The sequence below is a fragment of the Callionymus lyra genome, chromosome 3, assembly GCF_982586985.1.
Source record: "Callionymus lyra chromosome 3, fCalLyr1.hap1.1, whole genome shotgun sequence".
Classification (NCBI taxonomy): Eukaryota; Metazoa; Chordata; class Actinopteri; order Syngnathiformes; family Callionymidae; genus Callionymus; species Callionymus lyra.
The window spans coordinates 26,929,472-26,956,834 of record NC_141820.1 but is presented as its reverse complement, the minus strand read 5'-3'; the positions used below and the strand labels follow the sequence as shown (position 1 = coordinate 26,956,834).

General features: G+C 38.0%; 1 protein-coding gene across 3 annotated transcripts in view; it reads left to right on the top strand.

Annotated features, from left to right (window-relative positions):
- anks1b (ankyrin repeat and sterile alpha motif domain containing 1B) overlaps positions 1 to 27,363 on the top strand; it is a 186,727-nt gene that overhangs the window by 90,635 nt on the left and 68,729 nt on the right. For all 3 annotated transcript variants that reach the window (XM_087787324.1, XM_087787323.1, XM_087787322.1), the window contains exons 11-13: positions 1,245 to 1,401; positions 11,401 to 11,537; positions 21,175 to 21,361. In XM_087787324.1, the coding sequence (XP_087643450.1) occupies positions 1,245 to 1,401; positions 11,401 to 11,537; positions 21,175 to 21,361 (481 nt within the window). The remainder of the gene's footprint in view (positions 1 to 1,244; positions 1,402 to 11,400; positions 11,538 to 21,174; positions 21,362 to 27,363) is intronic.

Sequence of the window (27,363 nt, the reverse complement as noted above, 5' to 3'; positions counted from 1 at the left end):
GGCCTATGGTCTCTGTCATAAACTGTATTATTCAGTGTAATAAACATTTGATTGTAAAAAATAAATGTCACGCAAGTATTTAAGCAGAAAGTGAAGCTCCTACTATCGACGCTAATGGCTAAATACTGAAAACATCCAAGAATTTGTCCTTTGTTTGTTAACCTTGTTGAAGATGAAATAGCTTTTATTTGTAACTTCAGAATGAGATAAGATTAAAAAACATTGTTTCTGGCTCTGGCTGTGTTGATGCAAATTTCATGAAATCCCTGTTGCCTCTTAGAACGTGTACATTTGTTTAAAAAATGAGTTGTGTCAGTTTCTGGTTTTTCTCACTGGTAACTTCAAAAGTACTTCTTATGCTGTGAAACAATGATGTGGTCATGACACTCTCTGGGTGGTCGTTCAGACAAAGTAACGGAGTTAACATCATCATTAAAAGAAAAGCTGGTATGGGAAGGCATTAGCATGATTCTGGCTATGGAAACGTATCATGAGAAACAACTAATCATTTCAAATGGGGTGCTTGAAGATTGCCGGTTCGCTTCCAAGTTTGCAGGGAGCCAACTTGTGACCTTTCTGTGTAGAGTTTGTATGTTCTCTGCGTAGGTTTACTCTGGATACTCTGGTTCCTCCCACATTACAAAAACATACAGAGGTTGATTGGGAACTTGCGAAATTGTCTGTGTCTTTATTTCACACATTTTCTCCAACAAATAATGCTAATATTACGTAGTAGAAAGACATTCAAATTATAATATTGTAAAAAAGAACAACAGCTTGTTTCTCCTTTGGTTTACCACCGACATGTCCAAAGTGAGTACGTACAGGAGTTGGGTCTACTGTGGGTTGCAGCAGAATACCACACAGGGATGGGGTCTTTTTGGGGCAGAGGAACACAGACACAAGTTCTTGTTTATGCTCCTCTCTTTGCTCTAAAGCACTTTTGGAAAAGCGTTCATAAAAGGTGCTGTATAAATAAAGTTGTATTGAGGTGTAATAAAACAGATGTAGCTCCATTACGACAGATGCTCGAGGAGATTAAAGTCGGTGAAGGTTTTTTCCAATCCTACGGACTGAGAAATTAAAAAAATATCTTGTCGAAGGAGCCAAAATGATCAATAGCACAAGCTTACCAGTGGATATCAAATATGTTTCACTGATGTCTGAAGTGTTTTCACACACACACACACCAAGAAGACGAAAATTACTCTGTCTGATATGTTTTATTTCTCATCCTCCTCCAGAACTCAAAGCGCTCGGCAGAGATATTAACTTCGCCTTCACTGGACGTCTTCTTGCCGGAGGACGAGGATAACCCTTATGAGTCTGTGACCACTGCTGTCACCCATAAACCGTGTTCACTGGACTTCAACCAGAGGATCAACCACTGTCCCCGCAATGGTAGGAACCGCAGGGCAGTCGCTCTGAATAATTGAATATTCTGTTGTAGCAGGAATGCTCAGAATTTTAACTACAAACCATAGCTGTTACACACTTCTGCTCCATTCTCTTTTGACTCTTCCTGGCATCATGTTGATAACATCCTGATGGATGGTATAAGAACCAGTTATGTTCCTGATACAGCTACCGATACTGATACCTGCACTTTAAGTATCCACCGATACCGATCCAATACCAGAGTGAAAATATGAAATTTCTTGCTCTACTGTTATTTATGGTCTTTAAATGGTATTTATTTATTGTGCTAAATGTTTACTAGCATTTTGTAAACAAAAGGAAATACAGTTCATTGGTAAACTTTGTTTACCTTATAAACCTACAGTGAAACAACAGCATACGATAAACAAAGTGACTATTTTGTGAAGAACATACTGCAAACAACTCCTCAAACCTCCTTCAAAATCTTTAAACGTTACGCAAACATTCCTAAATCCTCAATCAGGTACAACTTTTGTAGAATAAAGAAGGGGAAGAAATATGAAAATGTTTTCATGGTTATTATTATAAGCGTGCTGTAATTAACGTAAAAAATGTAGAACAGATCAGAACCTTGTCGTTCAGAAAGTATCTCAGTGCTTCTGATGATGCTGGTCATGCAGAGCCAAAGATAAGTAGAAGAAAATGTAGTTTTACTGTACGTGAGTCGTGGCTCTTCAAAAATAAACCAACCAATACTGAAAATGGGGAAAAGGTTTTTTAAAATGTTATTAAACTAAAACGGAAACTAATATTTTTTTTCATGTATGTTGTTGGTTGGTTGAGACTCAAGCATAAAACTTACCAAACAAAAAAATACTTTATAACTCACTTAATCTCCAACACACTCTTCATCTCACCCCCTCACAGTGAACTCATTGTAGCTGTGTAGCTGTGTGCATTTAACATAGGTTTAACTCCACGTGTTTTTGGAAAGATTTTCTACTTTTCAATAACAGTTCCTATATTTTTTTAACGACAACTGTTTAAGAGTTATTGTATTGGGAATCACCAAAACTCTTTGTGCTTGTATAGAACTGACCCTTTACAAATGTTGAATGAAAGTTGTTTACAAAGATTCAGTGACTAGTTTTCAAATGGTGTTGACATTTTCTGGATTTTTTTTTTGTTATGTACCCTGATTATTATGGAGGCAGTTTTCATACATTTGTTTCAGTTTTCAAACTTTTTGGAATCTCCCTGAAGCCAAACAACTGTTTAATGTTTTACATCATTTATTGTCAATGTTTAGACTCATTCTTTTAAAGGAAGTCCTGGAGGTGTGAGATCAGTGAACATCATAAAGTTGACGCAGTATTTCATCACACAAATCTCATCAAAAACATCTGACAAGTCCATTTTGACTTTGAATTTGTGTCTGAGGATGAATCACCACAAACTGCGGCTGCTGTGTTGTCCACCACTTTATTAGTTGGAAAACATTCCGCCTGCTTGTTATTCCTGTCGCTCTGGCAGAAACATTAGCAGCAATTCCGTGGACGTGGCCAGGTGTGATGCACGTAGGTGAGAGCGACACAAACAGCTTGGATGACAAATAAAAATGTGGACATTTGTCAGATGGTGTTTGTCAAACTGTTATATTGGATTCAGCCGTTTTGGGAATAAGAGCGAGTAACAAAAGCAGCGGAGGGAGTACCAGGAGAAACTCCCGGCGGAGCTCAACGAATCTGTGACACCGTCGTTCAAATACCATGTGAATGAAGCAACTTTCACGTGAGACACAATAGTGACTGACATTATAATAAATACAATAATGTGAATTAGGTCATTGGGTTGATAAAGTTTTAGTCTGTGTTTGGATCACACTTACTTGAATTATGTGTTGACCATCAACTCTGGACAAATAACTGGTAACTTGAAGGGGATCATGATCCATTTCCCCTTTGCATATATATATATTTTTTACACACACATAATGTTAGTCACATATGACCTGCAGTATTTTTCCAGACCTAAGGCATAAATCTATATTAAAACAGTGTCATTGAGAATACATTTTTGTTCAGAATTTCACATTTGTTCTTCATGAAAATCACCTCAATTTTACATTAGAAATTATATTTTTTGTACATCAATCAAAATGTATATTCTAATTTGAAAAGTATACAAAAACACAAGGTGGTAACACTTGTATGCTAGTTCTGTTCTGTTAGCTAGCCAGTTTAAAATCTAATTTACTTCATAGTCAGAGAAACTGAATTGCCAATGATGTCAGAATAGAACAGGAACTTTGTCAAAACAAGCAACAGTTAAGATACAGTTGAAGAAAAATCAACTTTTTATTTTTACCGGTGTGTAATAATGCATTTTCGGAGGTTTAGTGCTTGACTGGGAGATCTTAATGTAAAAAAACAACAAATTAATGATTATAACTGTTTAAGTCCTTGGCTAAATTCTACATTCTAACAATGACATTTTTAATTTGGTTAAACACAAGAAGAGGATTTTAAACGGATATGAGTTGATTCTCTGACACTGGAGCAGAAATTGAAAAGGAAATAAAAAAAAAAAAGGTGTCTATGACTTCCTGTTCTGATGGTGCTTCATGATTGACATGTACAGGTTATTTCTTTTTATTTGTCATCGCCAAAAATGAGTATTGCAGTCTCAATAGACAACATGCACCTCAGAAGTAGACATTTTTATTTTGTGTAAAACATTCAAATCCATTTAGTCCAACAAATCGGTTGTCCAGCACGGTCATTAAACAAAATGCGATTTTGTCATTTTTATGTTTGCTTTTAGGCGCCTGATGACTAATCGATAATCCATCTGTCGTCCTATAAACGCTGTTTAATGGTCAGATGACTCGTAGTCTACAGCTCACAAAGCATTGTCTAAGAAGAAGGTGAACAGACTGAACCTCAGATAGTTACACTTTTTGTTTGTTTTTTTGTGGTCCTTAAATCTTTTATTTAAAGCTTTATTTACTCATAAAAAAAGCTTTTAAAAATTCAATCATTCCTGCTTGATCATGAGGCAGCAGTTCCGGACCCTTTCCGTACCTACACCGTCACTAGTGATACAGCTCTGACACATCATGAAGCTTCACAGTGAGGTATTGTCTAAAAGAGCGTGAAGTTGAACTGTAACCACAAATGTCCCCCTTTTCAGTTGTAAATGGTAAATGCGTAGGTTTTTTCCTGGTAGTGTCAAATCTCTTCACCAGAGATCCTTGCTCCTGTGCTTTTTCTTCCTTCTCCTGGAGGTGCTACAAACTGATGGTTGTCAAGGCAACTGCATCACCAGCTATGGGGTCACCTGTATGTTGCTATGGTAACTTAATTACCAGTGACATCCCCTGGAACTCTCCTCTTAAGAACCGCAATTTGAGGATAGAAATGCCTTTAACTACAGACGCCTGTTGTAGTGAAATCGATTTATTCGTTATCAGTGTTGGATTGATGTAAAGTTCCCTGGTTACATTTGCAGGTGGTTGGTTACTAAAATAAGACGTTATTTCTTCTGTGTTTTTGGTGCAGAGGCTGTCTGTAAGAAATGTGAAAAGAGAGAATTATTCCCACAAGTTGTCTGAGGCTCAGCATCAGCGCTGTGACGCAGCAGGAGGGAGAATCCTGCCTCTCTGCTCCGAGTCCAGTCATATGTCAGGCTAATTAGACGGGTCTGTGTGTGTGTGTGTGTGCACGTCTGTGTACGTCTGTGTGTGTGTGTTCGCCTGATGTGATGATGCAAACATAAGCAGGAAGTGTCGAAACAGACGCGAGAAGCACCTGTTGTTAATTTTTTTTTTTTTTTTTTAATCCGTTTTTAATGAACAATTAAACCCAATTAATTTATTTCATTGTTAATTATGAGTCTTTTAATTATTTACAGCTGATTGAACAGAACAACAAGTTTTAAGGTGACGTACGTCCTTATTTACTGCTCAGATGCATGTCAGCCTCACTAGTCGTGTTGAGATGTTCACGTCAGAGTTACATTAACTGTCAATGTTGATCAAAAATGAACACATACATACACACAAGCGTTTGTAGTTACACAAGTGGATATTAAATTATTTCCAAACTTATAAATATGCTCACATTCTCCAAAAGGATGATCTGTATTTATTAAGACGTTTTATGCTGAATATTTTAATCTGCTATTTCACGCATTTCAGAAAAAATGTAAAGGAATTATGAGCTTGTTTTTATAATATAACAAACAAAATGATCAACGTCTGATGCTTCAAGTCTTTCTCTACGAGAGTCACAGACGTTCTTTTGGAACAACATCACGTCTGTTTTATAAAAACTGAAGCTGCAGAATGGAAGCATTCGCATGATTTGTTCATTCGTAATTTGTACACAAAACGTTTTTATTTTATAAACATTCACATGAAGCTCAAACGATCAGACTATCTTCTCATCATCTTTACTACTCGGCGCTTTAAGTTACTGAATTACAGTTTTATTCTTGTTAACCTCCATTTTAAGATGCACCATTTTCTGGATTTGAAACAAGATTGTGTTGCTTTGTAAACAGCAAAAAAAACAAAACACCTGGCAGCAACTGCAATACACAGAGCACAAAAAAGTTATTTTTTCATGAATTCCCAGACATAGACAATAAAGCCAGGGTCACATGGTGCAGCATTGATTCCTCGCTGACTTTTGTGATGACGGAAAGGGCAAGTTTGACAGTCACAACATTATCTCGGTATTCAAGTGTTGGCTTTTTGCAGCATCAGCGCTCCGACGAACACCCGTCCTCGGAGCTCTCTCAGCTGGAGTCTCGGCTCACTCTCTGAAACCAAAAATAATCAGGACCCTCCCGTCCAAACCCATCTGTGTCCTGTCACTCAGACCAGCCGCCGCGGGAACACCTGGGACCTGCTGTCATTGAGGCTGCCACCAAAGAAAACTTTTCAGATGCCTTTCTTTTGTGCCCCCTCTTGCTGCAGCCGTTAGTCATCGTTGCGTTTATAAGGGAGTCGCTGGAATCCAAATCCCACGACATGAGCTCGGAGGGAGAAACGGTCGCTCCTGCTGAGAATTATATATCTTTTTTTTTAATCCAAAACATGAACTAATTCTAATCAACACCATCTAGGATAAAGTTAAGTTAAATGAACATTTGATTTTGTAACACAGTGCAGATGGAGTCGCTGCAAGGAAGAAGATTTGAGCCTTACAGGTCCACGAGGACCCCTAGTGGTTCATTATGCATATATGTGGAGACTTATCTATCTGTATCTTCTCCCCCTCTCCTTCTCTCTACATGTCTTAACAAGAAGGATCTGTCTCGCCTGCAGTTGATTCAGAACTCTGCAGCGAGAATTCTGATCCGCTCCACTAGAAGAACTCACATTTCTCCGATCCTTCAAACTCTTCACTGCCTTCCAGTTTCTTTCAGAATAAACTTTGAAATTATGGTTCTTACTTTCAGATCTATTCATGGTCAGGCTCCTCCTTACATCACTGATCTGATCCAGCCTTACACCCCAGCTCGGGCTCTGAGGTCTGTGGATCAGAATCTACTGATGGTTCCACGCACACGGTTCAGGACCAGAGGAGAGAAATCCTTCCAGACTGTTGCTCTTAAGCTTTGGAACGATCTTCCTCTCTTGTGTTTGATGGATCTACTGACTCCTTCAAGAAACATCTTAAGACGTTTTTATTTGTTCAGGTCCTTGATTTTCTGGAACTCCTGTTGTGTTATCAGTTTTATCTTGACCTTTAAAGTATATACTTTATTGAGTAAAGTAAAGTATTGTTTTGATTGTTTAAGCACTTTTTGACCCTGGTCTGGAAAAGCACTATACAAATAAAAATGACTTGCTTACTTACAACCCCCTATAGTTTCCCCTTCCCAGCCGGTCACAGCATAAGACCGTCCACACTGAGTCCGGTTCTGCTCAAGGTTTCTGCCTGTCATAAGGAAGTTTTTCTTCATCAAATCATTGCGATTTGCTGGGACCTGTTTCTCTGTCTTCTCTAAAAAAGTGTTATTTAAACTTTAAAGTGTCTCGAGAGAACTCCAAGAAATATTTAAAATGAAAGTTGAATTGAAGTCGGTGTAAAACTGAATGACCAAACCAACTCCTTAAATGAAGCCTAGAAAAGATGACGATAAAATAAAGTCTAAAGTCTAAACAGTTTTATTTAAAGTGCTTGTATATCTAGAACACTTCCTATATATGTTGATTTATTAACCCAGCCACTCAAAATACCTCTATTATATTTTAGTAATAAATCTTAGAAGTCCAAAAACTGAAAGATTAAAGCAGATGAAAGAGGACGGATGGAAGAAAGTGTGTTTTTTGTGTTGGTAGGTGCAGCCAGGGGTTGAAGAAAGACAAATGATCTGTTAAGACACAAACTACAGATCTGAGTCATGCTAATATCTTCATGTCCTACTCAGGCTCAGTTACGGACTGTTCAATGATTTAATTTTCTGCAGCTGGCTTCTTGAGCTGCGTTTGACATTTAGGCCCCTTGTGTGATTGAGTTTCCCACCGTTACTCTTCCCAAGAGAAAAGAGCATTTGCCTATAAGAATGGGAAAAGCGGCGGTTGAATTAAATGTAATAGGTTTACTGTCAATCTTGTTTACCTCTGTCTTCTGAAAGAAATCTGATTTCCCTGATGCAAAACGAGGGAAAATGTAAAAACAATTAAATTCCATTTCACTTCTTTATTTAACAGTAAAACTGTTTTTTTCGATCACCATTTCATATTGTTTCAAGAAGTTTTTACAATTGGTTTAGTTTTTATATACACTTTTAGCACACATATAAGAAAACGTTAACTTTATGAGGAAGAAAATGTGTAAGAAATACAATAAAAAACAAAACCCCCTTCGCTCTGTGATTTCACTTCTTCCATGATCTATAAATATCGACATATAGTTTTACTGATGTCATTATTTTACTTCTTTCAGACTGTGGTTATTTCCTTCAGATACCTCGGCAAAGGGCTCCATATTTGTGTCTTTTTCCGTTTGGTATGTGATATATTTTTTCTTTTGTTGAGTCTGTCCTTACATCCATTGAGTAACTCGTGGACCATACAATTTCATTCTCACTGCATTGTAATTCTTCTTCTTTTTATAACATATATACACTTTTGTAGTTTTGAAAATGTATACTCGAATGATTTTTGGAAAGATCTGGACGTACAGTTGATGGACCATATCCAAGACCAAAAAGTGTTGAAGCCACTGAAGACCTTTTTGGCATCAATAAAAGTATAATATTCAACCATTAACCCAAATTATTTGTTTGTCTTCCACTTCAGAATCTTCTAAGTACGATATCTTCCTCGAACTCACTGCCATTGAGCAAGTGATATATGAACAGACAAATATGTCTTCAAGGTTGCACACGCTTGATTAAATGCTGTTTTCTTGCCACGCACTCACTGTAAGAAGAAAACAACTGTCAGTCTTGTGTTGCTCAGTGATGAATCGTTCCATTTATTCCACCGTGGTTCTTGCTTGAAGCTTCAAGTGGCTTATGGCAGCTCCTCACACCTCCAGGACTCGACTATTAAAAGGGTTGAGGTCCATTAACTGGTTAAAAGAACAGCAATAGACTGAAGTCGATGAAAAAAAAAAAACAATTTTCAGCTTGTTTGACAGATGCTGATGTTTTTAGTCCTGGATTACCAAACTTTGTTGGTCTTTACCCTCATATTCCGCTCAACCTCAAAGCTACAGAGCAGATCTGTTGATTCATAATAACACGTAAGTACTCTGGGTGCACACAGAAGATTCTGTTGCAGCTCATACAGCTTTAGAAGCCTGTCTGTAACAATAGGAAATGGCAGAGCTGACAGCAGGAAGCGTCTTGTTAGAGGATCTGAAGGAGAACGCTTGATTGCGTTGTAACCACAAATTCACTCTGCATCTGTACCAGCAGTACCCACCGCTAAATTCCTGCTTCCATCGATGTTCCAAAACAACAAACCCGTCCGCTATCACCGTCTTAATCCTGTTAAGAGTTTGCATAAAAAAAAAACATTTTTCGTCCTAAATCTCATTCACTTTTTTCTACCAGGAGCGAACACACTTTTAGAAACATTTAAATTAACGTTCTCCTCTGATTCCTCCTCTCTTTGTCGTTTGCCCTCCCTTCGGCAAGGAGAGTGCAGGAATGTTTTCCACAAGGGATGGAGCCACCAAAAGAAAAAGTTCAAAAAGAGGCACCTTGATGTTTCCTCTGTCGATCTGGTGTGCGTTTGAATTTACTTTCTAGCGTCGGATTAGACTTTACCTTTGAAGGTGCATGGATTTGTTTTACGGTTCAACTCATCCCACAGTTGCGGATGGATTGAATGTATTGTTCCTCGGATCAATACCAAGCCATTGTTGCTTGATGAATGAGACACATTACATGCTCGGATACCATGAAGACTCAGCTGTAGACATTGATCAATCGTAGATGCTCATATATCAATACAAAGGATCAACACAAGTACTACCCTAAGATATGTTGTGATATCGTTCTTTCTTTGCTCAGTTTAACAACTGCATTGAGACGGTTGCTAGGTCTGGACGGTTAAGAGAGTCTTGTCATGTCACCTTGTCCCTTGGTCATAAGGAACACCATCTTCCGACGGGTCCTCTGTGTCCTTTCAAACTATTTAATATCCAAGAACTGAAAAGGTCACCAGTCCCTCCAAGCAGTATTCATATGAATTTATCTACAAAAGCAGAAGAAGGCTCTTGTATTGTCAGCTCACTGTTTGAAACTCCCCTGGAAGCTTCCAAATGTCTGCCAAGCACTGAAGCCATCATGGAAATGAAAGCAACCAACGTCTCCGGCCCGCGGCCGTAAAGTAGTTTGGTTGCAAGCGTGCCTCATCTGGTACGCCAATGCAGAGCGGCGTAGTGAAAAGTTTGGTCAATATAACATGTATATTGATGGTTGATGAGGCTTAATGATAGTATCTTCATTTTGAAAGGCCACTAGATGGCACTCTTAATAAGAAAAGGTTTCATTTCGTTCAAAGACATCAAGACAGTGTATCATGATACCTCATCGGCTGTTGAAGCTTCAACCCATCTCTACGAGGTTGTACTTTTGGAAAAGCAATGACTGTTTTATGTATTCCTTTTTTAAATTTACAGTTTATAAAAGAAAGAAAACATTTGTATTCACCTGAACCTGCAGTTAAATTATCTCCTGGACAGTTACTTGATGATACGATTTGCATGGTACATGGACAACCATACAATACATACTGTACATCTAAATGATACTAAATATATATAGATGATACTTTAAATGATAGATGATGATCCTGGACTCCTCTGTATCCTCTTGTTCTCAGTCATTTCCAGGATCTTGCAGGATTGTATTGATCCCATAGCTGCGGAGGACATAATGACTGCTGCCATCTAGTGGCTGGAAGATCAATTGCAACACAAAAATTAACACTGTGAATGGCATGTTATATGTAAATGAAAATTATTTTATTTTAAACACTGAAAACCATAAAATAACGTTTTTTTCTTATATAATTAAATCTGATTTGGAAGCCAAAAAACAAAAATGAATCCTATACTGTGTCCTGTACAGTTTTGTGAAGAAATATCACTATGTAACGTGGTATTACTATTTTCTAACACCCCACCACATCATTAATATATAACCCTTTTCCACTCGCTCTCCTCCTTCATCATGTCAAGGAGTTTCTCTGTCAAAATTTTGATTCCCGTCCCAGCCGAAGCAAAATACGATGCAAACATCTCCGCAGAACTCTGACTAATCATCTCTGGCATATTTTGATGTTTTGAGATCGTGATTGTGGTTCACATATATTGAGTAAATATTATTCATGGCACCGATATTTACTGTGGTTCAGGTGCTATTCCAGAGAACAGCATGTCGCCACGGCGATGAACTCTACGGCTGTAAACGCTCGTAGAGACCGATTTCTTCCGCTTATTTCCTGATGCAAATGAAATATTTCTTATTTCCCTTCTCTCTCTCGCCAAGGTCACTTGTCCCATGCAGCATTGAGTGAAGTGGAGCTTGGTAACCATGGCAACAGTTCAACAGGCCCTACTCCAGACTGCTCGCCTCCCTCCCCTGACACAGCCCTGAAGAACATCGAAAGAGTGATCCGCCCACAGGTGAGCGCACAAACACACACAGACGCACCGTAATGAACGTCGTCGAAGCCGCCGATGCATTATTGAACATCGTTGAATTCACCCACAAATAAATCGCTGCACCCACACACTCTTCCACACACACATTCACACATAAATCATTTGAATCTTCACGTGTTGCTTCTTGTCGTCGCTTTCAATCTGTAATTCTTGAAAAAAGTGGAGCCTCATATTCGGTGCGACTCCCCCACCTGCGAGGTTATGTTTTGAGCTCTCTGGCAGGATAATAACTGGCTATTTGTGCCGCTCTGTCACGCTGTGTTTTCCACTCTTTTTATTTTTTTTTGGAAGGTCTTAATGGGTTTTCTCTGAGATTTCCAGTCAAGCAGCTGGCTCACTCAAGTCGCTCGCAGTGAGGGCGTCGCTCTTCTATACAGAGAGAGTCGATAGGAAAACGTAAATAAACTCCACACTCCGGCTCCATTGAAGCCCCGCGCTCTGGTGTCAGACGGAATTAACACTCATCAGTTTAAGAAAGTTGTTTTCACAGAGAGGAGTTGATGTGTGGGATCGCTGCTTGTTTAGTAAACTGATGAGTCCATAGTAAACAGAGCTGAATCATTGATGGATTCTGGGATATAAAGGTGTTAACATTATTAATCTTGATCCAGGTCAAGGAAGTCCACAAATGAATCTCCTGTTTATTTGAATTTATTTATAGTATTTGTTTTATTATCATTGGGAATAGTTTATTTGAGTCACCTGACCAGGTTAGTGGAGATCTTTCCTCTTATTGGACTGTTAAAATATTAGGTGGTGAAAGGGAAACGAATTGAAAATACTTAAATAGAAATGTGATAAATAATAAATGAGGATTGTAAAAAAAAAAAAAATACAATTTAAAAAAACTTAACACCCCAAAAACTTTCAAGAGAGAAGAGACTTCAGGTGTAATCTTGGCCAAAAAGAGCTGTAATTATGGAAGTAATGGTTATTTGATATATATATATATTAAATATGTTATAAATTTAATCAAAAATAAGAAACATTTGAATTTTCATTGGGATCCGTCAGTAATCTACAAGCTGTCAGACATATTGTCAAACAGTTCGTAGTCTACTGAGATCGATACGGACCAGAACATCCCGTTTTCTACCCATTACTTAATATTGTTCAATTACATTTAATGTGTTTTTATTTCATTTTGTCTATTATTGTTTATTCATCTTGTTTACGTTTTAGGATAATGACTGTTATTTTATTGTAATTTATTCTATTTTATAAATCTCTTTTTATTCCGTTTGTGTTCCATAATTTAATTCTGTAATACCACAACAAATCCCTGTGTTGTGTTCTCAACACTGGCAATAAAAAGTGTCTGATTCTAAGACAGAGGTGTCAAAACTCAGATCACACGAATGTCCAAAATCCTTTAAGAGTCGTGGGTCTAGCAAAAAGTAAATTTATCGGCAAGTATGAGTGATTGCGATATTGTCTTTTTATTCTTAGAGGCTTAAAGTATTTTAATTATATCTGTGTTTGTCCATCTTTTACCAAATACTCATCAAGGGATACGAGTTATTAACTGTGGGCTAGTAATTCCACCACTCCAGATAACTTCCTAGCTTTAATATGTTATGGGGTAAATAAGTAAGGAATAAATAAATCACATTCGATCAAGTGGGTTTCAGCTATTATCATGCCTCCCTGCCTTGTTAACATCCCACCATCGATTCTCATCTCCTCCCTCGTCCTCTAACTACGGGTCTATATTTGGACGTTAACCAGCGAGTGTGTCCAGATCTCTTGTGGTGCCCAGTAGGTGTTCGCTCAGCTAGAAGTTCACATAATCAACGTGGAGCAAAGTTCAATAATATAGCTGCAAATTAATTCTTCTGAATTAATTGTCTTTCATCTTATGGCTCCCGTCGGTGATTTTCTTCTTTTTTTTGCCAGAGTGTGCTCTTGGGCGATACGCACACAATCAGCGAGAGACGCACAAACTAATCCGCCCCATTTGTTGTGGCTTTAGGTATGAAATTAGTGTGATTGGTTTCCCAGTTTCACACCCAGAATCACTTTTGATTTAATTAGATCATTTATAATTGTGTGAACGAGCTCCACAATCAACCAAATCATAGGTTCTGTAGATGAAGCTCGGAGCCGTCCTGCAAGAACGCATGGGCTTCTGCTTCGGCCTCGGACCTCAGAGGAGCGCTGTAGTACGTTCCTATTAATAAATAAGTCCTTGTCACAGCCTCTTCAGGAGAAAATAGACTCCTCAGTTAACAGCCTTAGATCTGCAGAGAAGTGTCATCCCATCGTCTCCTTGGTCAAAGTCATGCATCAAAAATGCAAGCATGTACAAGTTGGCGGATGGGGGGGGGTGGTCCATGATGCAGATCAGAGGTTTTACACCAGTTAGATCCAGTAAAAACTGTGATGACTTGAACAAGCAAAAGCCTAACAAACATCTCAACAATGTATCCTAGTCTTGGCTGGTTTGACATTATGACTATGTTTGCTCCTCACATAGTTCGATTTCTTATGAATAAATGTTTTTTAAAGATAATTTGACAAATATCTTTGAATTTTTTCGCTCATTTCTGATTTGAATCATTGGAATATACAGATAGTTTCTCGCTCCAGTGTCGGAACAGTGTTGCTACAAAGTGGTGAAACCTCTGTTGTGCTGTTGCCACATACTGGGTGTAGTATCACTCAAAGACTCTTGAAGGGGGTCATGCAGGTGCATTTAAACCCCTAAAGTATGATTCATGAATGTAAATGGGTAATTACAGGAAATACACATTTTAAACAACAATAAAAATAATAATGTTAAATGTTACATATTGCTTTAATAAGTGCAAGAGTAAATCTTAAGTATACAGTATGTCAACATTTTCTGGGAGATTTTTTACATTTATTATATATTTATCTTAAAGATAAAAAATAAAAAATAGAGGCACATATACTTTTCGCTTTTGGTCCATCCCTTATTATAAGTTACACTGCACATGCAATATTTAGCAAAATATCATTAAAATAGAACCAGGGCAGGCGGCATGTTCCCCCACCAGCTGGCGGGCTCAGGGGGCTTGATTTGTGGGTAAGAAAATCACCAAAGTGTGTTAAAGTAGAATCAGGCCAGGCGGCATTAGCAAGTAATAGATAACCACTTTTAATTAATTCATATAAAGTAACTGATAAAAGTTAAAGTTCAAATGTCTCTTTTAAAACTTTGAAAATAGTTAATCAGATACAACTTCGCCTTCACCCAGAAGTACGAAGTTAACTAGAATTTTAACTCATTTTAAAGCATTTAACGCAGCAAAAGAAATTTAAACGTCTCATAAATGGCTGATAATTTTAGATTTCCTCGCCGCGGGCGATCTTGTTGTCATGCCTTCTGCTGGGATAAGCCTCTCTGGAGCACGTGAATGAATAATCTTCATTTATCTCCGGAGAAAGCCAAACTCGGTGAACTCCAGCAGCCACATGTGATTACATTGTGATTAAGAGCTCGGCCGTCAACTGGAAGTCGGTTCGCTCTTGTCGTCTTTTCCTCGTCGTTATCTCTTCCTTTTCTTCAAACCGTCGTCTGGACGTTTAAGATCTCACCGGCTTCTGATCACGCTGGCCGGCGCGCGGGAGTCGTTGAAATTGTAAATAGATGAAAGCGTGCAGGATTAAAAAACCAGACACTATCCACTTTCTATGCTCTTTGCTCGGAGGACATCGTGATCAACACATGACGAGCCTCGTGCTCAGAATCACAAATGCTGGTTTGATAACTTAATGTGACCTCGAAAAACACAGGAAAAGCCCGATAAAAAAAGTTTAATATTTCCGTCTTTCCTCAGTGTTTTTAAAAGTAACCTCTGCCAAGGAACTGCTTGGACAGGAGTTGTCATAATCGAGAGTGGTTTGTTGTTAAATTATAAATATCTGTTACGTTCAAGCGAAGAGGAAAGTCACTCTCTGTGGATCTGTCATTACATGCATGGCTGACAACTATACGTATAGTCTTGACAGAATCGTATCCAATTTGAAATCCGATAGAGACGATGGACCTCTGAGGAACGGAGCGGAGATTAGGCTGCTGAACGCTGAAGCTCTCAGCCGGTGGGAAGATAATAGTCTCCCATCCAGAGGTTGAGAGCACATGATGGATATGACATTACGGAGGCAGTAGCAGAAAATAACACGTTTCTGCTCCAAAATGCTCCAAGAATTTTTCCTCTTTAAAGTTTGAAAAATGTTTTAATATTATAAACTACATTAGATATCAGAGGTTAATGGGCAAGAGACTGATTGCTGATACGACCATATTTGCTCGACAGTGTAGAACAAGGGTGTCAAACTCCATCACACAGTGTTTATGCTAAAATAATATCTTAACGTTCTTAGGTCGTTGGCGAAACAAAAATGTTCAGCTAACAGGAAGTATGAGTTTGATTGTGGTATTATCTTTATTTTGGACGTTCATTCTATCTTATGAAACACTCGCATCAAATTCCACTCCTTTCGACATCATTTTAACCCTTTTTTGTATTCAAAACTTGTTTCTTTATAGGTCACAAAACAAACATAAGAAATGTATTTTTAGCCAGCCAACTGGCAACATATAATGACTTGGTAGGACGGATTTGGACGCTGCAGGCCAGAGTTTTGACGCATGCTGTGTAGAAGGATGACCTTCACTTATCATATCAATTACAAAATAAATACACAATGTAGACTTCAGAGTGCATACAAACTTGATTATAAAAATAGCAGAATACCATGACTCTTCAAAGATTAACAAAAATTACATCTGATTAAAAAAATTATAATAATAATAACAAAAGTATAGGATACACAAATCATATATACATAGAATGTAAATTCCTATAAGCTATAGTATTTATCTGTATCGTTGGATAAAGATCTTTAAGGTAAAATTTAACTAAACAAAAACAAGGCACCAAAATCACCCAATACCAAAGCAACTTATCAAATACAAACTTTGAGATCTATTGTAAACTTGGTCTTCAAACGTTGAATATGTCACCACGGATATGTTATAGTTTTTAATCTAAAATAACAATTGCGTGTAACGTTAATGTATGTTATGATCCGTCTATTTATAAACTTTCTTCTTCGCTGCTGTTCAGTGAGGTGGTCTGAGAGTGAGGGAGTGGGTGGGTGGTGAGATTTCCTCCTCAACCAGCAGGAGGGATGTGGGTCACTCTCAGCTAATTGAGCAGACTGTTGCTAATGCTTAAAGCCTCCAGCGGGAGTCACACATCACAGCCGAGTGGAAGGCATTACACGCTCGTATTTACTGGATTTGTATGTGGCATTTATACTGCTTCAATGTATCACAGTTATGTATATTTTTTCAGTTCCTAGAACCTCTTCAGGAAGTATTACAGTATCAGGAACTGACAATGAGAACCAGAACTGACACGTGATGGAGACAGTGGTTGAAAATGAAAATGACACGTGAAATACACAATACTATAATAGTTGTAGCATTATGAAGAGGGTTGATACAAGTTAAACAGTCTCAAAATTTGCTTTACATTGAGCCCTGAATTGTGAAACCTTTTCACTTCATAAGCAGATATTACTGATACCCCACCATAAAAACGTATTGTCAACCATTATTTAGTCACTAAAGCACACACCATGACACTCGTAGTGATTTGGATTTCAATTAGCCTTCAATTTCACATCATGTAAATATACATAAAGATGAACTGCTGATTCAATTTGTAATCAACCCCCGCTGAGGAAGAACTTTGATGAACTTGTTCACTAATGGCAGGTTGAAGAACTTTTTAAACTTGTTTGTCTCTCGCTAGAAAAAGGTGTTTTATAAATAAAGACTTGCACTAAAAGTGTTGAAATCCATCAGATGACTCTCGGTTAGGGTGGGGGGTCCTATCCTGTGCCGCTCCTCTAAAATAGGTTTCTATTTTATCGCATCTCGTCACGGCGCCGCCGTTGATAGGATCGCTCAGGCAAGAACTTAGTGATAATAGTTGAGCGGTAAATTAACCCAATCAATGGCTATTACTTCACAAGATTAATAGATAAGATAAAATGCTAAAGACACTGAGGCATCACAGTAAATTAAAACACCATTGAACATTTCATTGAGTCTACGTGTTCACTCAGGACTTCCATTTAATTTTTTATTGTTTGGGATAATAGTATTACACTGTATTGATTATTCCTTTCTTTCGGTTTATTGATGCTTTTAGGGGAATTATTGAAGCAGGCACTGCTATCGTTGCATAGTAATTGATAATAATCAATAATCAATTCAAATGAATGAAAAAATATATAACCATAATAGATGTAGTTTTCTATTTGCTTACAGGTGACCATGATATTTTGGTTCCGTTGCTTTACTTTTAACCTGCGTTGCCGGTCTGTAGTCTTTCGAAAATAGAGTCCAATAGAGTAATGGATTTGAATCGCGGGTGATGGATGGATTAAAGTGACTTTTTAATCACTTTTAAAACGCATGAGTGACGAACAGCATGAATTCTGAAGTATCAAACTTGAAAACACATCGTCTCGCTTTTTCTAAACGATTCAATTTGCTCTTCTGGTCACAGTCTGACAGGTTATGAAAGGTCTCGGAGCAGAATTAAGCGTGTTTATAAGTACGAGGGTAAATAGCGCCTGACCTTTCCCTCAGCGGCTCCGCGGCTCTGAACCAACCGAGCCGAACCCATTAGCGGTGTTTAACGGCATGTTTTTTTTTCACTCGGAGGTGTTGTGCAAGTCGGCGGCTCAGTCAGATGTAGGAGACCTGCCAGCTCGCTCTGTGATCTGGACCATTAGTCCACGTCAAATCAGCCTTGACTTGTTCATTAGCTGCTCTTCCTCTTTGCATGTTTACAGGGCAGTTTGCAACCAAGGTTTGTATCTTAACAGGAATCTTGCATTAAACTACAGCAACCATATGAAACGTGTCTGGAAGATGAATCAAAATGAGATCCAGATAACGGCTTCGCACGTCGATAAATTAGGTTAATTGATATTAAACTATATATTGCACAGCGTCCCCTGTGCACACACTGTTGAGAGGAGCAGATGTTGAGGATTAACTTCAATTTGGTGCTAATGTGTCTCTCTTGACCGAAGAGAGACAGGAATGATGCTTTCAAAGCAGGAAAAAAGTGAAATTTAAACAATTAAAAATATAACATTTGAAGAATCATTGAATAATAGATTTTGAATAATCGTGAATTCGACATGAATCTAAATAATCGTGATTTTCGACGGTGGTCTCACGGCGATACAATGACGTGATGCATTTGTCAATAACACAGATTTAATGAGCTGGTAACAAGTTCATTAGTTGTCAAAGGTGCAAAAGGTCATTTGCACATCCTTTGATAACGGACTCTTGGGAGATTACTCGGATCTTTGGAATGTTAACCAGCTTTTCGCGAACATAAGTGAGCAAAATGGCTGATAATTGGCCTTCAACAATAAGCGAACGAGCCCCTCAATGTTTCTAAACTAGGTCTAATGGCCATTGAAAGTGCAATTGGATGTTCACGATGAGTCCGGAGAGAGAGGAGGCCCAGAGATAGAGACTCTTATAAGTGTTGCTCTTAAGAATCGCTAATCATGAGCAGAAGATGGAGAAGTTTCCATTAAAAACATGGAAGAAATCACCAAAGAAGAAGAAGCAGCAGTGTCCACATCATACAGCTCCATCAGCGGAGGCGTATTAGCCGCTATGCTTCATTTGTTTAAAGCTCTTTGCAGAACAGAGAGGCAGTGAACTCATCAGGACACGTTGACCTGATGTGATTTGTTTAGTGAAGTTGGTGGGTTAATGGGTTTGTTAGCTGACACACTGGCTTCTGATTGTTTTGTTTTTTTTGGTCCTCAGCTTTTAATGGTAAGACTTGTCCATCATCGTGTATGTTCCTTGTTGTGAATCAGGGATGCAAGGTTTGCTTAAAATGACCCACCATCTGTTCCTTTTAGAGTTATAGACCAAAATGTTCATTTTAATTTAGCGACTGGAGCTCAATTGTCTTTATCTTCATCTTCGTCCAAAAAAACTCTTAAAAACATCCAAATACCTCCATACTGCTCGTCTGTAACGTCCATATAGAGTAGAAAATGAGTAAAATTCCCTTTAATGCTTAAGACACACATGTTAAACTCAAGGCCCGGGGACCAGATATGGCCAACATGAGAGTTTAGCATATATTGTTTGCCCCAAATCAAATTCTAACTAAAACATACAATGAATGAAGGGGAACTGTGTAAAGGTTGCAAGTTAGTTAGAATTGATTTATTGCTAGTTATGCTAAAATGGCACTCAATAACTAAATTAGATACTGATGTATATGATTTGGGTTTTTTGGTTTTTTGAGTTTGACGACCCTTCTCTAAGATTTTGCTGGTCCTGTAGATCGACATCAATCTGGATCTCGTCAAAATTATTTGATTGTTTTGATTCTTTTTTTTTTATCCAGCTCCATAAAATGTTTTGTTTGTAATACATTGGCAATACGTTTACAAAGTCATGTGACAGTTTTCCACCGTATAAAAATTAAAATGAGATAGGAATATTGTCATGTCATCAACTACACAGAGACCTATAATAATAAGTAAGTAAGTAATTTATATTTATAGAGCGCTTTTCCAGACCAGGGTCACAAAGCGCTTAAACAATTAAAATAATATTAAAAAAAGTATATACTTTAAAGGTCAAGATAAAACTGATAACACAACAGGAGTTCCAGAAAATCAAGGAAAAGATTGAACAAATAAAAATGTCTTAAGATGTTTCTTGAAGGAGTCAGTAGATCATCAAACATAGAGAGAAGAAGATCCTTCCAAAGCTTAGGAGCAACAGCCTGGTAATATTAATCAAAAAAAGATAAATATAATAAGAATGTTTGTTGAAGGTGGACAAATGCAAAGACAATATCACAAGATCATAAATCCAGTTCAGTTAATACATATTAAATAAATATATTGGCCACGTTAAGTTTGTCAACCCTGATGAGGTAATGAAGGATTCTCCAGGGACTATGATGTTTACGGATAGCATAGTGATCTATTGTGAGGAAAATAAGGAGGTGGAAGAATGAGATACAATATGTAGAATATGTGTTGAATATATGTAAATGAAGTATATGGGTTAAACATTCAGAGGTGAAGACGAGTGAAGAGAGAGTGCAGCACGGTGGAAAAGGAGACCGTCAACACAATTCTTGAATGATGGTAGAAGTAAATATTTAAGTATACAATATGTTGTTTTTTTAAGTCATTTGAAATGAGCTCCTTGGCAGAGGTATGCGCTGCCTCGGTGCTTTACTAGTTAATTGCATTACTGGTCTGTGAAGTTTGACTGTAAATTGTGTTATGAAGTTTTTTGACATGCAACACACGCACATACCTGAGGATTTGACAGGTTGTTTTTGCTAAATTAAAGATAAAAAGGGAAGCTCCATGTTTTTCAGCGTGAGCTCATGTCTACACGTCAGTTCAATTCACAGGCAATTATCTGCACTCCTCCCTGCTTCTCCTGGTGTGATTGACTCTGTTATTATAAATACTCTATATACTGTATATAGCTGGGCCTCACTCAAAGGAATCCTAGGCTAAATACATTTTGTTGTTCTTCCAGCCCAAACAGCGCACCTCTCTGTCCTCGTCCCTGGACGTGCAGAGGCCAGTCAACCACAGCTGCGAGCCCAGCGAGGTGAGCTCGTCGCTGGGCTACGCCAGCTTCGGCACCAGCCCTCCTGCCAGCCCACCCCTGAGCCCCAACCAGGAGGACTCTGCAGGCTCCAACGACGACTGCCCGCTCACAGGTGAGCTGGTCGACTCTATCAAAACTGGGGGGAAAAAAAATCCACTTTAAGGAGCCGTCGATACCCTAAAAATCTTCAACACAATTTCACTAGAGTGAGTACAGAGAGTGTGTGTCGAGTCCTCACAACTTTTTCTCCTGTGATTATAATGGCCTTGATCTCTGTTGAACTTTTGCCAGAAAATCTAGGTTATCCAGCGCTTACTCACATCTATATTTCTCTTTTAATCGGGTGGATGTTCTATTGGTATCTGATTGAAAGTAATAATTTTTTGGGAAGGAAGAGGATGTTGATGACAGTTCTTTTGCTGCCGTCAGTCAGTTAATTAACTTTAGACTTTGTTATAGAACCGACTGTCAGAGATGTAAAACAATTTTCCCTGTCTTTTCTCAGCCATTAGTTTGTGTGCGACTAGTTTCATTATTTGACACGTCACTGAAAAAAATAAATATTGGAAAAAGCTGTGTTTAATCCAATTAATTATTGAACGTTTTTGCAAATAATTGTGTTCGATGAGTTGAGTGTAAAACTTTTCATATAAAAAATAAATTAAACCTTAATTTTTCTTCGGTGTACCTGAACAATTGATAACAGTATCTTGAGCTTCTAATAATGAGTGTAGGCACACTATAGGCAGCAAGGAGGTTGCAAGTTAGATTCCGGCTTCAGGCATCATTTTTATATGTTGTGCATGTTTACGTATAGAAATTCATTGAATAAGTCAAAATTGTCTGTAGGTGTGGGTTTGATTATTATTATTTTTTGAATCTATGTGTGTCCTGTGACAGACTATTCAGTGTGTCCTCTGCCTCTCACCCTAAACAGCTGGGATAGGCTCCAGTCCCCTGTAACAAAATAAAGATGCGGTAAAAAAAAAGAATTAATAATTTGACTTTATCTGACAAATGGAACAAGTCAGCAATAGTTAAGACTGATTAAATAGAGTCTACTTCGTTCCTTTTCTATCTAGAGGTCGACATTCTGGTCACAAACTGAAATTAATGAAGGGGTCAAATGTTAAAAAAAACTGAAGCAAAACAGAATTTTTTTAGTCATTCACTTTGTCATTTACACCACATTCACATTGGAATCAAATAGAAGTCGACCAAGTTAAAATGCGAAAATGAAAAAAAAAAAATAGAAAGTATAATCTGGATTAATTGTTAATAAAATGCTGTGAAACACAAAATGTGTGTTTGATGGTCATTGTAAATATAATTTATTTTCTCTTGTTACATGAACAATTTGAAATGTCATCACTTAAATTAGTTTCCTTTTTTATTTCATTATTTAAGTTATTTATTTTCAATATATTACATTATATAAAACCATGATTTATGACCTAACTATTTGTTCTGGCTATTACACGGACACTGTCTCTTTAAGTGACCTTAAATAGATCTCTAGCAAGTACCAGAACAATTTGATATTATTTATTTGAATTTTCTTTTTAGTTTTTTTTAAACTGGTTGTCAAGTGAAGGGAATGTAGGACCAAAGGTTATACTTTTTTTTGTGTGTTCTATAGATTATTATGTCAATCAACAATTCGATATTAAATTCTAGAAATTTCCCAACATAATTGAATGTTCTAAAATACATTCATGCCTTCTGAAATTAAATTAAATGCATCTTGACTGTTGTATAAGATGAAAAAATAATATTCTGTATGGAAATGACCCTTTGAGTCACAATCCAGGGATTGTAGCCCGCGGCTGGAAGATTTATATATTTTTGCAGCACATGTGAATAACAAATATTCACACTTAAAAAAAACATGATGTGACCTAGATAACATTTACTTTGCTAGCTGTGGCCAGAAAAGAGCTGAACAAGACCAGACTTCAGCTTCTTTTGTTGGGTTTCTTTCACACATGGGGAGATAAAAAAAAACACACACAGTGAAGTGTAGACTTTCAATGACTCCATGTGCCACAAACATATAAGAGAACTGACATCCTGACAGAAACGCATGGACTGCCACCAAAAACACACATCATATCTCCTCCATCTCGTAACACAACGACTGATAAAACATTCATAACACCCCCCCGATCGTAACACCCTCTCCACCCTCTCCACGCGTCTGCTCCGGTCTCTTATAGTCGATGGTTTCTCATGCGCCCAAATCCCTTCTCCCTTTTCTTTCCCTCTTGCAACTGCAATCCTGTTTCATGTTCTGTCAACTTATTAGCCTCATCAGGTCCATTGTGTGGTTGCCATGGCAACACATAGCTTCCAGAAAGAGAGAGACGGAGTGATAGAAAGCAGGCATACACGTCTATGTGGGACGAGGAAGCGAAGGATTCAGAAAGATGCCAGTGAAAAAGAGAGTGGGTGTCAGAGAGCGGGGGGGGCCGGCTGTTTGGGGGTGCACCGAAATCAAATAATGAATGTAAATGTGCAGGATCAACACAGAGGGGTGAGAAAGTGAAGGACCAAAAAAGGTGTTTCCTTCCTTTCCGTCTTTCGGCATCTTCGCAGGCTCCCATCCAGCGAGGCAGCGAAGTATGAAGGTGTCAGCCACCTGAGTGGGCAGACGGACAATAAAGAGGCTTCTATTTTTATCTCCTCCAAAGCCCGCGGCTGCATTTGATGCTCACATCTACGGTTTACGTAAATCTGGACATCACTCAGGACAGAAATTCCCTGTTGTGCTGTCTGTGCAGAGCTGCAAATGCAAGATACCTCGCGGTAAATACTGCAGCATCCCAGCGGGGGGGGCCGGAGGGCTTATACCTTTACACGTTGTTTTTTTTTAAGTTAAATCTCTAAAATAGCAACTCATCCAAACTGAACCGGAGAGACTTTTGCATTCCTTCACTCTCATTTTGAGCAGACTCCTTTTCACATGCGTTTGTTTCAATTTATTCTGTCGCTTTTACTGGAGCACCAGAACGTTGTATTCAAAAGTAACAACTAACATTTATACATTAGTTGTGCTACGACTATTGAAGGCCATTATACGGAACAACTTCAGCTATTAAACCCAGCTTTCATACAGTCTTGCAGTGATACAACACACTTTGATTTATGGTTGCTTCAACTAACAAGCTAAAAAGAAAATTAATTTTTCTGTCCTCAGGATTGTGTAATAACAGTTCAAACACTTAAAAAATGAATTCAACATTTTATATCGGCTGTGAAATTATATAATCTGACTAGTGAGATAATAAATCCAATCCTTCAAACTTGAATCCTCAAATAATTATTTAACTAGTAACACAATTTCCGTGTTTTTCTTTAATTTTTCAGTTTTTCTGTGCAAATGTCCAGATGTTAAATAGCTAACGGTACTTTCCGACTCACTTTCTGACTGACTTAACGCTCCCTCTCAACACATTGTACTACACTCTATCCATCTCACTCCCTCTCAGCGAACTCATCCCAGTCATGTCACATATCAAAGGAAAGCTACAATTTTAAGAAAACCCCTTTGAATTGTTTTAACCATTTTCATTATTCATCCCTAGTGCAGAACAATCCAGTCTGAGTTTCAAAGGTTCAAAGTTTTTTTTGACCTTTTCAAATTTTGTAAACACAATAAACCAGTAATTCACAATACGCGGGCAAAGGTCCTGCCGACAACAACAGGGTTAATAACCACGACTAACAGCAGGAATTTGGGAGATTTTTACAACTCATTTTAGCGAGGAAAAGCATTTTAAGCATGAAGTGGAGGCGTTATTATGTTCCTTCTGTGAATACAGATCTAGAAGATAGACGATGAAAAAAAAGAGCTTGTTTGCTTCACAGTACATGTCACACATTAGCAAAGAAGTAGCCACTCTTGACCTATACATGTGGAGGAGAGCTGTTTTTACGGTCGCCTGGCAACGTACTGAGATCTAAAAATGTAAATGTGGTTTGATTGGATGCTCGGAGCTGAAGTTGAGAGTCTCACTCTGGATTGAAGTCTCACCGGTTGTTGGTAACACCTCCAGCTCTAGTGTTACGAGGCTGACTCTTCACAGGGGTTTTTTTCCACTCGTACATTTTTTTAAGGGCTGTTATGTCTCGGGATGTTTGGCCCAGTAAAGCTGAAGATTGTCAGTTACTCCATCATACGCCTATATTTTCTTCAGCATCTCTTTCAAATCTATGATTGGTCCTCGTTCTAGAGGCCACCATTTTGATGTGGGTTTGTTACGTAGCGCCCTCTCGCTCACTCAAGGGGCAAATGTAATAATGCTCAGTCTTTAATCTGGGGCTTGATAGACAGCTTCTATATTACTCTGTAGTTTTTAATAAAGTCTGGTTCCACCAGAAGAAACAATGTACAATCATATCGTCTCAGGAGACGCAGGAGCAACAGCAGAAATACTTGTCAAGCGAAAATGTTCATTTTCAGTTTTGAATATCAAGTCGAGTTCAGTGGGAATAAATGTTTGACGTATCGACCAGATGTGTCCAACACACAGAGGCCACATCTTACCCCAGTAATAATATTATTTATAGACATCGTTCCATCTATTATTAGCTGAAAAGCTATCACAGATTCAACTCCACTGGATTCCATCAGACCTCTTGAGCTACTTGTCTGTCTTTAGAAAAAAAAAGAAAAAAAAAAGGATTAAATCCTTCACTCCGACTCCTCGTGACTTCCCGCCTCCCACTGTGACCCCCGACTATCACTCTCGCTGTGTCTTCAATCCTCGTCAATCCTGGACAGGATGCAGTGAATCCATGTCCTCATCCGTACCTCTTTGGTTTCTCCACACGTATTTACGTTCCCCCTGAAAAAGCCTTTCTTTTTTCCTCCTTTAATAGACGCCTTCTGTTCTTAATCTGCTTATCTTCTGCCACGTTGTAGCAGGAAGCCTGAAAATATCTCTCACGTTTGTCTGCTCGATAATCCGCAGATGTACATGCAAATTGTAAATCTAGACCCAACCTCAGGGGCCAAATAAGGTGATGCCACATAAAAACAAATTGTTTTGGTGAAAATGTAAACTGTAATGCAAATGAAATTGCAATGTTCAAGATTAATGTTGTTTTTGTACGTTCGAAATATAAAAATGTATCCAGGAACCCACATAAAAAGGAAATTGAAGATTGAATTATTGCTGTATAATGTTGCTTTATGTTTTGCTGCAAGGAAAGCACTCCTTTTCTAGTTTTTAAGGTTTTTTTTCCTGTTGGTTCCAGTTACTTTCTTTTTATCATATTGATGATTCAGTTCATTGACTCTCTTTGAAGTCGCACTTAATTTCTTTCATTACTAAAGTTCTTTAGTGTAGTCACTAGATAGAGACATCAACATTCTAATTGAAGAGTTACGCCATATAGTAACTCTGATATTAGTAGCTTTAATAACATTAATTTATTCATTTATTTCCTTCGCTTTATCGCTTTGTCGCGAGGGGACTTGAGCCTATCGCAGTTCCATTGGGCGAGAGGTGGGGGACACCCTGGAAAGAAGTCCAGTCTGTCGCAGGGCACACAAAGACAGACAACCATTCGCACACACTCTCAGACCTACGGAGCCAAGTTCTCAATCAACCTCTGTATGTTTTTGGACTGTGGGAGGAAACCCGAGTGCCCGGAGTAAACCCACGCAACACAGGGAGATATACAAACTCCACACCGAAAGGTCACAAGTTGGCTCCCTCCCGACCTGGAAGTGAACCGGCAACCGCGTGCCATTTAATAACATTATCATTGTTATTTTATTTTTTAAATAATTAACCCTTAAAATTAAAGATGTTTTTTTTTTTTTACTTCTGTCTTTCTAAAGTTAATAAATTAAACTAGGTCAATAAGTGAACCCCTTTTTTTAAACTCTTGGTCATAATTATGATGAATAATCGTTAAAACTTTCATTTAAGGTGCAAACAATTATGAGTCTAGGAACCAATATATATTTTTTTTCTTGTCTAGATCTGTGTTGTCACTTCACAAAGATCTGCTAATTAATATTCATTAAAAACGGATCTGCTGATATAATCTCTCTTTAAATACAGGAATACAACGAAAATAGATTTTTCTCACATAATAAAATAA